At 34.6% G+C, this 14,355-nt stretch overlaps 1 protein-coding gene across 1 annotated transcript; it reads right to left on the bottom strand.

The window, feature by feature from the left end:
- Positions 1-9,458: 9,458 nt before the first annotated feature.
- LOC100262419 (S-locus-specific glycoprotein S13-like) lies at positions 9,459-11,738 on the bottom strand. Its single transcript, XM_059735456.1, has 3 exons — positions 10,240-11,738; positions 9,780-9,902; positions 9,459-9,685 (listed from the first exon to the last, which is right to left on the bottom strand). The coding sequence occupies exon 1, from the start codon at positions 11,530-11,532 to the stop codon at positions 10,495-10,497; it is 1,038 nt and encodes a 345-aa protein (XP_059591439.1). The 5' UTR covers positions 11,533-11,738; the 3' UTR covers positions 9,459-9,685; positions 9,780-9,902; positions 10,240-10,494.
- Positions 11,739-14,355: the final 2,617 nt, after the last annotated feature.

Genomic DNA, 14,355 nt, shown 5'->3' with positions numbered 1-14,355 from the left:
GCAGTCACTATTGCTAAATCATTTATAGCCAACGTGGTTCACCTCCATGGTGTTCTGACATCCATAGTGAGTGATCGAGATAAAGTGTTTATCAGTTCTTTTTGGCAAACACTATTCCAGCTACAAGGAACCAAGCTTCGCATGAGCTCAAGTTACCACCCACAAACTGATGGTCAGACCGAGGTAGTAAACCGCACTTTGGAACAAAACTTGCGATGTTTTGCAGGTGATCAACCGCGAAAATGACTCGAGTGGATTCCCTGGGCTGAGTTTAGCTATAATACTTTCATCCATTCCTCAACCAAAATGACACCATTTGAAGCCGTCTATGGAATTCCTCCACCAAGCATTCTAACTTATGTTCTAGGTACTTCTCACATTCAAGTAGTTGATGAATACCTTCGTGACCGTGACACCATCTTAAGTGTGCTACGCCACAACCTTTCACTAGCTAGTCAGCGAATGAAATGTCAAGAATATCAGAAACGATGAGAAGTCTCTTTTGATATTGGTGATTATGTCTATCTGAAGCTCCAACCATATCGCCAAACTTCTGTGGCATTTCGAGCTTCAATGAAGCTTGCTCCACGTTTCTTTGGCCCTTATCTGATTATGGGAAAAGTAGATCCAGTGGCTTATTGGTTAGCTCTCCCTCCGGGAACTCAAATTCACAGTGTATTTCATGTTAGCATGTTGCGGAAACATTTGGGTCCAGTACATACTCTAGTTCAGAATCAACTTCCTCTAGTTTCAGAAGATTTGGTTATACTACCACAACCTGAAGTTGTACTTGATCGACGAGTTATTCAAAAAGGGAAATACCGTCCAAGGTCTAAAGTTTTAATCAAGTGGAAGGGAGCTCCAAGGGAAGATGCAACCTAGGAGAACGAATGACGCTTCAACAGGTCCTATCCAGATTTTTATCCTTGAGGACAAGGATCCTTGAGGGAGGGGAGGCATGATACGTGAGCCTTACTAGACTTAGTCAGTAGTCTGTTAACTAGTCTCCACTTAATAAGCTGGTCGGAGCTAGTCTTCATTGTGTTGTTTTATTTGTTTTACCAGGTGGACTGGCCTTAGTTCTTTCCTAAGTTATAGCATTGTTTGTTATTTCCCAGCTGTAAGACTATTATAAATAGTCGGTATTATGATCAATAAAGCATAGCAGAAAATCCAAAAATCCTTCTCCGTCCTCTTCTTCTTTTCTACCTTCTCTTCCTCAAAATTAACCTTATCACTTCTCTATACCAGTGGTGATATAACCATGATCAATTAGCAATTTTAGTAGTTGTTGCATCACTGAACAACCTTTCTTTTTCTGATCTTTAAGGTTTTGCTTGGCATTGTAGACATGTTTCCCACAACTCAAGTTGCTTGGATTCTCCCGTTTGACGTGATTTAAGATAAGTTGTGGCTTAACATGACTTTTGGTCATTGTAGCTACTATCTTGAACTCTATTTCCTTTAATTTACCAACCGATGAATGACCGTGAGGATACTTTCCAAGGTAGTGATTGTGGTTGCCATTAATGATGACTAAAGTCCTCCATCATCATGTTCAATACCCTTCAACATAAAGGGACAATGACACTTCTTCGTCCTAGTTCGATTTCTAGGCACCACATCGGTTTTTATGTTCTGTTACGGTCTATAGCCTTCGAATATCTCGCAGCCTATCCATACTTTGCCACTTCCTAAACCATCAGCTTTAGTGGAACGACAAATAATCACAAATATATTTTGTTGTTCTCCAATTTGTTTAACCTCTTTAATAAACTCTTCTCGATCTTTGAATCTTTTATGTATAGTGAAATGTTTGCCATAATCTATCAATTGTGATGGAAATTCCTCCACAAAATATTCATCTTACAAAATAGATAAAAAATTCTATTTATATCATGAAGACAATAACATTATACAAATTATATGAGAATGTACATGACAAAGTTAAAGCATTTAAAAAATTAAAACATGAAGCAATTAGTTAAAATTTTCAAAAAAAGAAATTAAAACATTTAAATTAGTAAAATTGGCAAAAACAAATCTTGTTTAAATTAATAATTTATGTGGCTACTATAATGTTTTCTTACAAAAAATTAGTAATTTAGTAAATATTATAAACAAATAAAAGAATTAGAATTTTATAATTATTATAAGCAAAAATTTATGTCATGAAGAATTTTCTAACTATTATAAACGAAAAGTAATTTATTAACTATTATAAATAATAATAAAAAATTTGATTTTTATAATTATTATAAGCAAAAATTTTGCCCAACCATCGTTGTTGATGGTCACCGACTTTCATCCCTACTCCAAACCATAACCACTGTCGTGGTTACTGCCTCCCAGGACGCCAAAGCCCCACCCAAGTTGCCGATTTTTATTTTTATTTTTTGATAAATATATATATTTCTTTATAGAAACAAATGAAAGTTATAAATCTTACCTAAAAATTGTCATCAGATGATTGAATTTCATCATTCATTGTATTTCGTATGTGATTCGCAGCCTTAACCAACTAGAATTTATGTTCAATATGTTGAGAGGAGGTTAGAGAGAATTCTTTATTTGAAATTTTAGGATTGAGATTGTCATCCAGTAAAATATTGCTTATCTTGAGATCCCTGTGAATAATTTGAAATCTAGAGTCTTGATGGAGGTAGAGAAGCCCTCGTGCTATCGCTATAATAATCTTGCAGCGCTTATCCCCTGCCAATGATGCTCTTTTGTTTTGATCTGCACAATACATCTGCCTTTATAAATTTTTTTATTAGGCTTAATTAATTACTTAGATGTGTGAATTGAATTGAACACGACTGAGCATAATATAGGTGATCAAAAAGTGAAACTAATCCTAACAGATAGGGATAAGAAGGTCAAACCAAAAATAAAATAATCCAAGCTTTTGTTAGGCATATAATCATAGAGTAATATTCTTTCTTCTCCTTGAATGCAGCAGCCCAAAAGCCTAACAAGATTCTTGTGCTGAAGTTTCGCAATCAAAACAACTTCATTCTTGAACTCTTGAACACCCTGTGCTGAATTCTTGGACAATCTCTTCATTGCTACTGCTACTTCAGATAGATTGCCCTACAAAATATGATGTGTAAGACACAATTATTTTTCTCTTCTTGTTAACCAAACTTTTATAAACTTTATGCGGAAATAATTATTTTAAAAAAAAATTTGGATGCATAAAACAAAATAAATGTAAATACTAAAATAATGATCATATTCTTACCTTGATCCATAAAGTGAGATTGAGTCACCTTGTGAATTGTATTGTCAAGGTGTTCAACTCACTACTCTCATATAGTGGATGGGTCACTTGTGTGGTGTATGTTGTTAAAAATAAACAACAAAAATGACATAAGAATGAGAGTGTGGCTTGGGACCTCAATTTATAAAAAGTTGTACATCTCTTAGTCTTTCCATCAAAGACTATATGGGAGTTATACTCATTATTTACACCCATTATGTACAAATTAATGGGTAATGGTGGGTTTTGAACTTGAATGCATCTATATAATTGCATAAGTTATACATATCCATTTTCCTCCATTACGTACTCAAACATAATGTACAAAATGAATTTCATAATAATGGGGTTACAAAAGTTGTGACACCTCATTCATATAAAGTAAATTTTCTAACTCCCCATTTGTAATTTGAGTCTTCCCTACATAAGACTCTTGGATACCCAATCAATTGATTCACCTACCTATCAATTGATAGCCTTAAATAATATTTATACAAATATAATTATATATGACCACACATTATAGGAAAAAAGCTAACAATCTCTCACTTGGCCTACATAATTATATTTGTAATAGATTAAAACATAATATGACCATAACAATTTCTCAAAATAGGCATCCTTTACATTAAGATTATGTTTCATAGAACCACTAACACCAAATCATTGAAATGATTGGATCACACAATGATCCAATATTCTTCAAGGATTATAGTACTAGCACCTCCATTAACATGAATCAATGACTTTTATGACATTAGAAAGATTAAGGTGATAATACTAATTCATTCACATAATGGTCCCATCAACTTTTAAACATCTAGATTGTGCACAAAAATGATGTATAAAAGTAACATAATAATCATCAATATATCATAATCAAGAACTTTATTCTCATTATAATGTGATCACATACATTACACTCTTAATCAATCTAAAATTGACAAACTTACCACCAAGCCCATGTGCGCAACATAATCCATAAAAAGCTTAGGTGGAAGACCTTTTGCCAATGGATCTGCCAACATGAGTGTATTTTCAATATGTTCAATAGAGACAACTCCATTTTGAACTTTCTCCCTTATAACCAAATACTTAATATCAATGTGCTTTGATCCTCCTGTAGTCTTATTATTTTTAGAGAATCGAACAATAACACTATTATCACAATATATTCTCAATGGTCTCATTATCGAATCAATAACATGAAGCCCTGATACAAAGTTTCTCAACCATATTACATGACATGTGGCTTCATAACATGCTACATATTCTGCCTCCATTGTAGAAAAAGCTATCAATGATTGCTTATGGCTCTTCCATAAAATAGGTCCATTTGATAACATAAAAATATACCCAGATGTAGATTTTCCGGTATCCTTACAACCAACATAATCAGAATTAGAATAACCAATAATCTTTAGATTATCTGTTCTTTTATATGTAAGCATGTAGTCCTTAGTCCCTTGTAAATAACGCAATACTTTCTTAACTGCTTTCCAATTATCAATACTTGGATTACTTATGTATCGACCAAGCATGCCTACCACATAAGCTATCTTTGGTCGAGTGCATACTTAAGCATACATGATACTCCCTATTGCAGAAGCATAAGGAATTTTGTCCATTTGTTTCTTTTCAAGATCATTTTTGGGACATTGAAGTTCACAAAATATGTCCCCTTTCACAACAGGAGCAACATTGCTAGAACAATTTTGCATGTTGAATCTTTTAAGAACTTTTTCAATATAGTTCTTTTGGGATAATCCTAATAATCCACGTGACCTATCTCGATGAATTTCAATTCCTATCACATAGGATGCTTCACCAAGATCTTTCATATCAAAATTCTTAGATAAAAATTGTTTGGTCTCAAAAATCATCCCCATATTGTTGCTAGCAAGCAACATACCATCAACATACAAAACAATAATACAAATTTTGCTCCCACTGATCTTAAGGTATATACATTGATCCACTAGATTCTCTTTGAAACCAAAAGTGATGAGAATTTCATGGAACTTAAGATACCATTGTCTAGAAGCCTGCTTTAGACCATATATGGACTTTTTAAGTTTACATACCATATATTCCTTGCCTTTATCCTGAAAACCCTCAGGTTAATCCATATAAACCTCTTCATGCAAGTCACCATTCAAAAAGGCAGTTTTAACGTCTATTTGATGTCACTCTAAGTCAAAATGAGCTACTAAAGCCATGACTATTCTTAAAGAATCTTTCTTGGAAATAGGAGAAAATGTTTACTTGTAGGCGATTCCTTCTTTTTGAGTGTATCCTTTTGCAACTAACCTGGCCTTGTATCTTTCGACGTTGCCCTTAGAATCATATTTGGTTTTTAAAATCCATTTGCAACCAATAGTTTTAATTCCTTTGGGCAATTCTACAAGATCCCAAACTTCATTATCTTTCATTGATTTCAACTTTTCTTCCATAGCATAAAGCCATAGAGTTGAATTTTCACTATTGATGGCTTGATCATAAGAAGTAGGATCACTTTCCAAGCCAACATCATAATCACACTCATTAAGATAAACTTCGTAGTCATTTGATATAGCATGTATTTTCTCTCTTTGTGATCTACGTAAAAATACTTCTGTAGTTGGGACATTCTCATTTTCATTACTAGAAACCTCTTGAGTCACACCATATTCCATCATTGGTGTTGATACTTCATTAGAGGTTAACTTTTTAAGCTCAGTTCTCCCATTAAAATATTCATTTTCCAAAAACGCAGCATGTCTAGTTTCAACAATTTTAGGGCCCTGGCCATGATAATAAAATCTAAAACATTTCGATATTTCAGGATAGGCAATGAAATTGCAACTTATGGTTTTAGAATCTAATTTCTTTATTTGTGGGTTAAAAAATTTAGCTTCAGCTGGACATCCCCATACATGTAAATAATTCAAAGTCGGTTTCCTACCCACCCATAACTCATAAGGAGTTTTGGGTACAACCTTACTAGTAACATGATTGAGAATGTGAACAGTAGTTTTCAATGCTTCACCCCACAAAAATTCAGGCAAGGTTGAGTTACTCATCATACTTCTCACCATGTCAATTAGAGTACGATTCCGTCGCTCTACTACACCATTTTGCTCTGGTGTTCCAGACATTGTGTAGTTTGCAATGATACCATGCTCTCTTAAAAATAAGGCAAAAGTACTAAGAAGTTGACCTGATTCAGTGAACCTACCATAATATTCACTACCTCTATCAGATCTTACACTTTTAATTCACCGATTGAGTTGATTTTCAACCACAACTTTATAAATCTTAAAAACATCTAATGCTTCATATTTTTCACGAATAAGATACACATAAGAATACCTTGAAAAGTCATCAATAAAACTAATAAAGTACTTATGTCCATTGATAGTTGGAATTGAATAAGGTCCCCAAATGTCAGAATGAATACATTCTAACAATTCAGTGGCCCTTGAGGCACCCTTTTTCTTAACCTTAGTGTATCTTTCCCTTTATGCATTCAACACAACTAGTAAAATTAGAAAAATTAAGTGAAGTCAAAATTTCATCTTTAATAAGACGTTCCATCCTTTCTCTTGAAATGTGACCCAGTCGCTTATGCCATAATATGGATGAATTTTCATTCACTCGATTTCATTTTTTAGAGACTTCATACACATGATAAGATAAAAGAGACTATGAATATTTGCAATCTAAATTCAATGAATAAAGATTACCATGTAAAGTGCCAGAGCAAACCAAACAAGAATTATAGAACAAGGAAACTCCATTATTTCCAAACTTTAATTCATAACCATAAGAATCAAGTCTTGGAACTGAAATTAGGTTTCTAGTAAAAACAGGAACATAAACTGTATCTACTAAATCCATAATGAAACCAATATCCAAAATTAAACGAAGAATGCCAATAGCCTCAATTTCCACTTTCGTTCCATTTCCCAAAGTAATGGTTCGCTCTCCTTTACTTAGTCTCTTGCTTATAAGGTATCCCTACAATGAATTTGTTATGTGAATGCTTGCACCAGTGTCAATCCACCAAGAGTTTGGTGGTATATCAACTAAATAAGATTCATAAGACACTAAGCATTGAGTTTTACCTTTCTTTTCCAACCAAGCCTTAAAGCCAAAACAATATATTTTTTTGTGACCTTTCTTATGGCAAAAATGACATTGTATCTTATTTTCGTCCTTTTTCCCATTATGAGATACATCATTACCTTGCTTCTTTTTCTTACCTTTACCTTTCTTGAAGGATTTTTTATTTGGACCAATAGTGAGGTGAGCCATATCGGGCTTTTCCACTTTAAGCCTCTCTTTTTCTTAAACACACATTGCAATTAGTTCACTCATTTTCCACTTATCCTTCTGAGTATTATAATTAATTTTGAAAGGACCAAATTGTGAAGGACGGGAAGTCATTATGAAGTGAACAAGAAAACCTTCAAAAATTGTCATGTTCATTCCTTTTAATTGAGAAGCCATATCACTCATCTTCATGATGTGCTCACGTACACCACTATGACCATCATATTTCATTGTTATCATTTTGATCATAAGAGTACTTGCCAATGACTTGGAAGTTCCTAAGAATTGTTCTTCAACTTATTTAATATAGGTCATTGCATTATCTGAATTCGGGATTGCTCCATGAATTGCAGGAGTGATTGAACCTTTCATAATCATTAGACTCATGCGATTAGAGCGCTCCCACTTTTCATATAAAGCCTTTTGTTCATTAGTACTTTCAGAAGTAGGCTTTGTGGGTGTAGGCTCTCTTAAGGCATAGTCCAAATCCATGCAACCAAGAACAATTCCAATTTGTTCCTTCCATTTTTTAAAATTTGCCCCACTTAATCATTCAATACCAGACAAATAGCCTGTAATAGCAGTAGGATTCATTGCTGGAAAATAAAATTTAATTCAAAAAGGAAAATTATTTTATGTCATGACAATATTTAACACCACACTTTACAATAATATATAACTACAACAAAAATTAAGTTAGATATCACATTAATCATAAACATTAGAGATCATATCATCGTTCTTTCGTTGGACCGAACTACAATCATATAACACAAAAGTACATTATTATAATCCCTCCATTGGGTTGAATTATAATAATTCATAAATCATATAGATATGACATAATTATTAAAATAAAAGTATTGAAACGTAAAGAAGTTTAATACCGTTGGGTAAAAACTTCATCAACCTTTTATTATTAAACTCTTGTCATATAATCAAACATGGTGATGATCCTTCGTTAGGTTGATCACACATATATATATGATCATCTTCAAACAAACAAGTAAATAAACATGCATACTAGAAAAGCTATTTCTTGAGATTTCCATAATCACACATTTAAATTACTAATCATATTTTTGCAACTTTCATAAAATCATGCAATAGATATGATTGAAATCATGAAACATTGAAAATGTGTGTTACTACATCATTCATATGCATCACATCATATATATTTTAGTTGTCCATAAGATCAAACAATAATCAAAAAATGAAAAAATATGTTTTATGATCCAAAATTGGTTGGCTCTGATACCAATTATTAACCAAACTTTTATAAACTTTATACGAAAATAATTATTTTTAAAAAAAAATTTTGATGCATAAAACAAAATAAATGTAAATACTAAAATAATGATCATATTCTTACCTTGATCCATGAAGTGAGATTGAGTCACCTTGTGAATTGTATTTTCAAGATCTTCAACTCACTACTCTCATATAATGGATGGGTCACTTGTGTGGTGTATGTTGTTAAAAATAAACAACAAAAATGACATAAGAATGAGAGTGTGACTTGGGACCTCAATTTATAAAAAGTTGTACATCTCTTAGTCTTCCCATCAAAGACTATATGGGAGTTATACTCATTATTTACACCCATTATGTACAAATTAATAGGTAATGGTGGGTTATGAACTTGAATGCATCTATATAATTGCATAAGTTATACATTTTCATTTTCCTCTATTACTCAAACATAATGTACAAAATGAATTTCATAATGATGGGGTTACAAAAGTTGTGACACCATATTCATATAAAGTAAATTTTCTAACTCCCCATTTGTAATTTGAGTCTTCCATACATAAAACTCTTGGATGCCCAATTAATTGATTCACCTACCTATCAATTGATAGCCTTAAATAATATTTATATAAATATAATTATATATGGCCACACATTATAGGAAAAAAGCTAACACTTCTTTCTTTTGAAATCATTTTTGGGTTATCCTGATGCATAAGATGGCGTATATTACCTTGTACACATACCCAAAGCCACCTGCTCCAATCATATTGGTGTTGGAGAAGTTGTTAGTAGCAGTTGCAATGGTAGGCAAGTCAAACAAAGGTAACTCTAAGTTCTCCTTGCTTTCCTGGTCTGTTAAAAGGGATAATAATTTAGAAGCTACTTTTAAAGCACAACCACGTGGTTTTCTTTCAATAAAATCATCAAGGTGGATAAGTATGCATACCTGCTCCCATTGTTCTCTTCTTCTGAAATAGAAACCAGACTGCTAAGCCCAAGGTGAGGATTCCAGAAAAGGTAGATATAACAAGGATGATCACTAGTTTTTTCTTCTGATAAGTGTTTAACCCTGGAACAGACAGTAACAAGAATGAAGTAACCATTTCCCCGGATTTCCCTGTTTCTTCAGAAAATGAATTGGATATTTGCTTTCTGCTTGTTAGGATTATTACAAGTCAGTTCATCATTAGTTAACCTGAATCCTAACAGCTATGGTTCTTCTGGAATATAATATAGGGTCTTAGTTTTAACTAGATTATAATCTTCTTGTCAAATTGAATCTCTGATTTTGGAAAATAAGTAATTCTGCATCTTGATTTACCAGGAAAACTTAGGGCTTAGGCTATTGGAGACAACCCCAATAGCTTACAATCAAAACGTGATTTACAGAAAATCAAGTGTCTTACCTAGCTCTGAAGTGTGCATGCGGATATAGATGTCCTCCGCATGTTTTTCTGAAGTTAACTCTCTGATATCAATCAGGTCCCCAGACCACATCAAACAGCCACCGTTTCCATTAGGATTTGAGTAAGCATATGCATTTGAGTAGGCATATGCTGTACAAGAACAGTCGTTCAAGCATGACACCTCACACTCCCTAAGGCTCACACTATTAATCACATGAGAATCTATCAAGTCGGGCAATTTCACCCCTGTAACCTTTACAAATCCCTCTTCACTTTGGCAATCCAAAGGCCTTCTTCGATGCATCCACTTGATGTATTAAACATGTCCCATTCTTTTTGTGAATTTGGTGTGAAACCTGGCAAACACTCACAAATCCGCGCCTTGCCAATTCTGCAGATACCATTAGCACCACAATGGCCATAATTTACACAAAGTTCACTGGGAATTGAGTACAAATCATCCCAGTCAGAGCTTCCTTTTTTTGATACCAGACTCTGGAGGAAACCTGAATGGTTCAATGTTAGTCTTGAAATGATCTTATTGTTGTTAGACTCACAGAGGGTATATACCTCATCGTCGTTGTTAACAAAAACTGCTTTGTAAACCAAGTAGTCCAACACAAGAACACCATTGAATTCAAGTCCATTCCACGGCCCGGAACGGACTTTTTTGCTTGATCCCACACCAAGAACCACGTAAGGCAGCACATTAATATCAATTCTGTAAGAGAAGTCTCCAAGGGATGGGTCATCAGCACTTCTCCATGATGTCAATTTTTGTTGTAGACCAGTCTTTAAGTTCCATCCCACCTTCATGCGTGGCAACATTGTGTCTGATGGATCATCAAAGCTCTGCCATATATAGCTTTCAGAACTTTCATTACTACTGTCCCTGAGAACAAGATTTCCAGTCTCTAGGAGCCGTGCAACTGGATTTTCAGGTACCCTTGACAAATTGGGAGACCAGATTACACTCTTTGACTGGTTGAGAAGAACAAGTGCGCCATTGTTGATGATGGTTAAAACTCCGTAAGAATCTGCAATTGGGTTGTTTCTGTTTGCAACCCATACAACTGTCTGGGGTGTATTCTTGTACCATATTCCCAAGTACCTGTTTTTGGAGCTTCCAGGAGAGAAGAAGCCTAGTTCAAAACTTTGGCCTGAGGAAACTAAAGTCTCACCATGGCTTATGGATTGGTCCATCCTTATGGAATCAGCTGCAATACAGAACTCCAAGGGAACTGAGAGACAAATCCAAGCACAAAAGATGGCGAAGAAAAGATGGGTCTCCATTGACGTTTCTCACAGATGGAAGGAAGACTTCTATACACTAGTTTAAAAAAATACTAAAATTTCTCTGATGTAGGTTTTTCCTGGAATTTGTCCAAGACACAGCATCAAGAGGACAACGCTGCAGTTTTTGACTTGGCCAGGCTTTCAGTCTTAGTCCAACAGAGTACCGTGTTATGTAGGTTTAAGGGCTCAAGCATTAGAATTGGAAGAACTGCCTCAACAGGGTGACTATGAATTTTCCAATTCCAATGAAAATCAAGTTACTGAAATGTAAAATTGTAGAGTCCTCCCAAATGTTCCCTAATTGAATTTTGTTTAAAAAAATGTCAGAAGATCATACTATCTGAAATGAGTTTGTGTTATAGGGCCTGGAAGGTAGCATCTCGATGGTTGCTTGGCATGCCAATCTTGATGTCTGGATTGTCTCTATTAATTTGATAAACATCTATCTCTATTTACCTGGATTCTTTCCATGTTAGTTTTAACTAGATCGAGTGTTATAGAGTTAAGACCTCAAAGAAAAAAGAGAAAAAGGGACTTTTTTTTTTTTGTTAAAAAAATTAACTTTTTAATCACTTTTTGTAGAGATTGATTAACTGTAGGCGATACAGCAGCCTTGAAACAGGGACTGCAGCACCCATCACTCATTTCTGTATCGTTGTCTGGGAAGATTCACCCTTAGTTTCCTTTGTGAGTAATAATCCATCTGTTAATCTTCGCCTTCATTTGCGCTTGATTTGTCTTCAATATTCTTGGAATTCTATACTTCCAATCTGATAAAACAGTTGTCACCTACGTCATAATCATCACATGAACATGAGGTAGAGGATCATAGTCAAGTGCAATGGTGTTACCTTCCCTAGGTAGCAGCACCTGCCGCGATTTCTTCCCTAATTTCTACGTTAGTAAGTACGAACCATTAAGAAGTCGACCCTGGTCCTTTTCATGCGGATGAATGAACTTGACCTATCACTTCTATATATATATCTCTTTCCATGACTTTTCTAAGCCTTATTGGACCTTTCTCAACCTAGGCCATGCCCACAATAAAATTAATAATTAAAAGAACAATTAAGACATGTCTTTTCAGGTCAGCTTCTGGGTAGCTTCAGATTCGTTTTTTCCAAATGAAGGGAAAGTTTTATGGGTTGTAGTAAACTTAAAATACTAAATTATTTTCCACAAAAAAAAAATAGTGCCACATGGAGAGCTCATGCCCTATCTAATTTATGAAAGCTTATTCATCATCAATGTGTTTATGGAAAAACATGATGCCATAGAGGATATACCACAAATCACTCTATGCTATCTACTTATAGACATAGGAAGAAAATTAAAATAAAATAGTTGCTAATGTAGATTTTTCCTGGTGTTTGTCAGACAGGTCCTCTCAAGCATGACTAGCTAGTTAATTGAACCATGACACAGCATCAAGTGGATCAGGTTGCAGTCTTCAAAGACTCCAGAATCTTAACAGAGTACCGTGCTATGCAAGTTTAAGGGCTCAATCATTTCAATTGGAAGAACTGTCTAAACAGGGTAACTTGGAAATTTCCAATTCCAATGAAAAACAAGTTACTAAGATGTAAAATCAGTGTCTTCTCTTATGCCCCCTCAATTAATTGGAAAAAAATATTGCAAGATCAAACGATCTGAATTGAGCTTGCAGCATCTCAATGGTTGCTTGGCAGGTTTGTCTCTGTTAATTTGATAAACATTCATCTCTATTTACCTGAATTCTTTCCATGTTAGTCCTAAGGAAAGAATCTATGTGAATCATCTGTTACATAGTTCTTGAATTCTTTCTCCTAAATAATTTGAAAGCTCCCACTAAGGTTTGCCACTGTATAGTATTCAAGTTAATGTTTTGCAAAAAATTTTGAAGCTTCTGGGAAGATGAAAAGAAGTTAAAAGATGTCTAACTTGAGAGAGACAGTAGAGATTCACACCTTATTCTGTGAAGGTGTTTATTTGTTTAAGCTTCAAATCCTCTCATTTGATTTTCAATTTGTTTATCTCCATTCACTCCAATTTGTTGCAAGCTCATTGCACTTCCCAAGGACATTTCAAAGGATTTTGAACACCTCTAGAAATTCTTGAGATTTCAAATCAAGATTTTTGTATAGCTCAGCATCTATATAAGCCCTATAAATGTGAACTCTGAGGAAAAGAAAGTGAAGCAGCCAAGTTGACTGCAGAATCCACATTCTTGTGCATATACCCAACTTGATCCTGTGAAAATATGAATTTCAAAAGTTGTACTAGTGAGTTTTAAGTTACAAATCACACTGCCCTGAGCTGCCATAGAGGACACACTCCAGCACATTTTATTCATACATTTAGAGGATTATGAAGCCCAGCAGATATGGTTCTAGTGCAGTAAATCCAATACCTTGGCCTCCTTGGGGCCAAGCTGTATCTAGTTTTGCAACCTTAAGGAAATTGGTGCCCATCCATTGAAGAGCCTAGTGCTATATCCTACATGAATAAAACCTTGGATGCACCCTGCACATGTTGACACAGTGCTTGAATCCTTTATCTACCTTCTGGCACTGAGATGGTTACTACATTTTCTGAAGGTAACTCTTCACGTCCTGTTGTTGCATCTGTATCAATCGTACTTATTTCTGTGAAGAAAGCAGGATGTTTAGGTTAAGGTAGTGTTGCTCCCTCAGTACCCAACGTGAAAATCACAGATGACATAGCTGGTCTATCTGCTGGGAGGTTTTCAACACATAATAAACCGACTTGTATGCATCTTAGTAGCTGGGATTCAATACATGAGTCCTCCAAACATGCAGCCATTACATCCAAGGCCTTGTC

The sequence above is a fragment of the Vitis vinifera genome, chromosome 19, assembly GCF_030704535.1.
Source record: "Vitis vinifera cultivar Pinot Noir 40024 chromosome 19, ASM3070453v1".
In the NCBI taxonomy this organism is placed as follows: Eukaryota; Viridiplantae; Streptophyta; class Magnoliopsida; order Vitales; family Vitaceae; genus Vitis; species Vitis vinifera.
The sequence above is the reverse complement of the archived record's forward strand: the minus strand, read 5'-3'. Positions and strand labels throughout refer to the sequence as shown.

Excerpts from the sequence above, each read along its gene's own strand:
- LOC100262419 (XM_059735456.1), bottom strand. The coding sequence starts at position 11,532 with ATGGAGACCCATCTTTTCTTCGCCATCTTTTGTGCTTGGATTTGTCTC.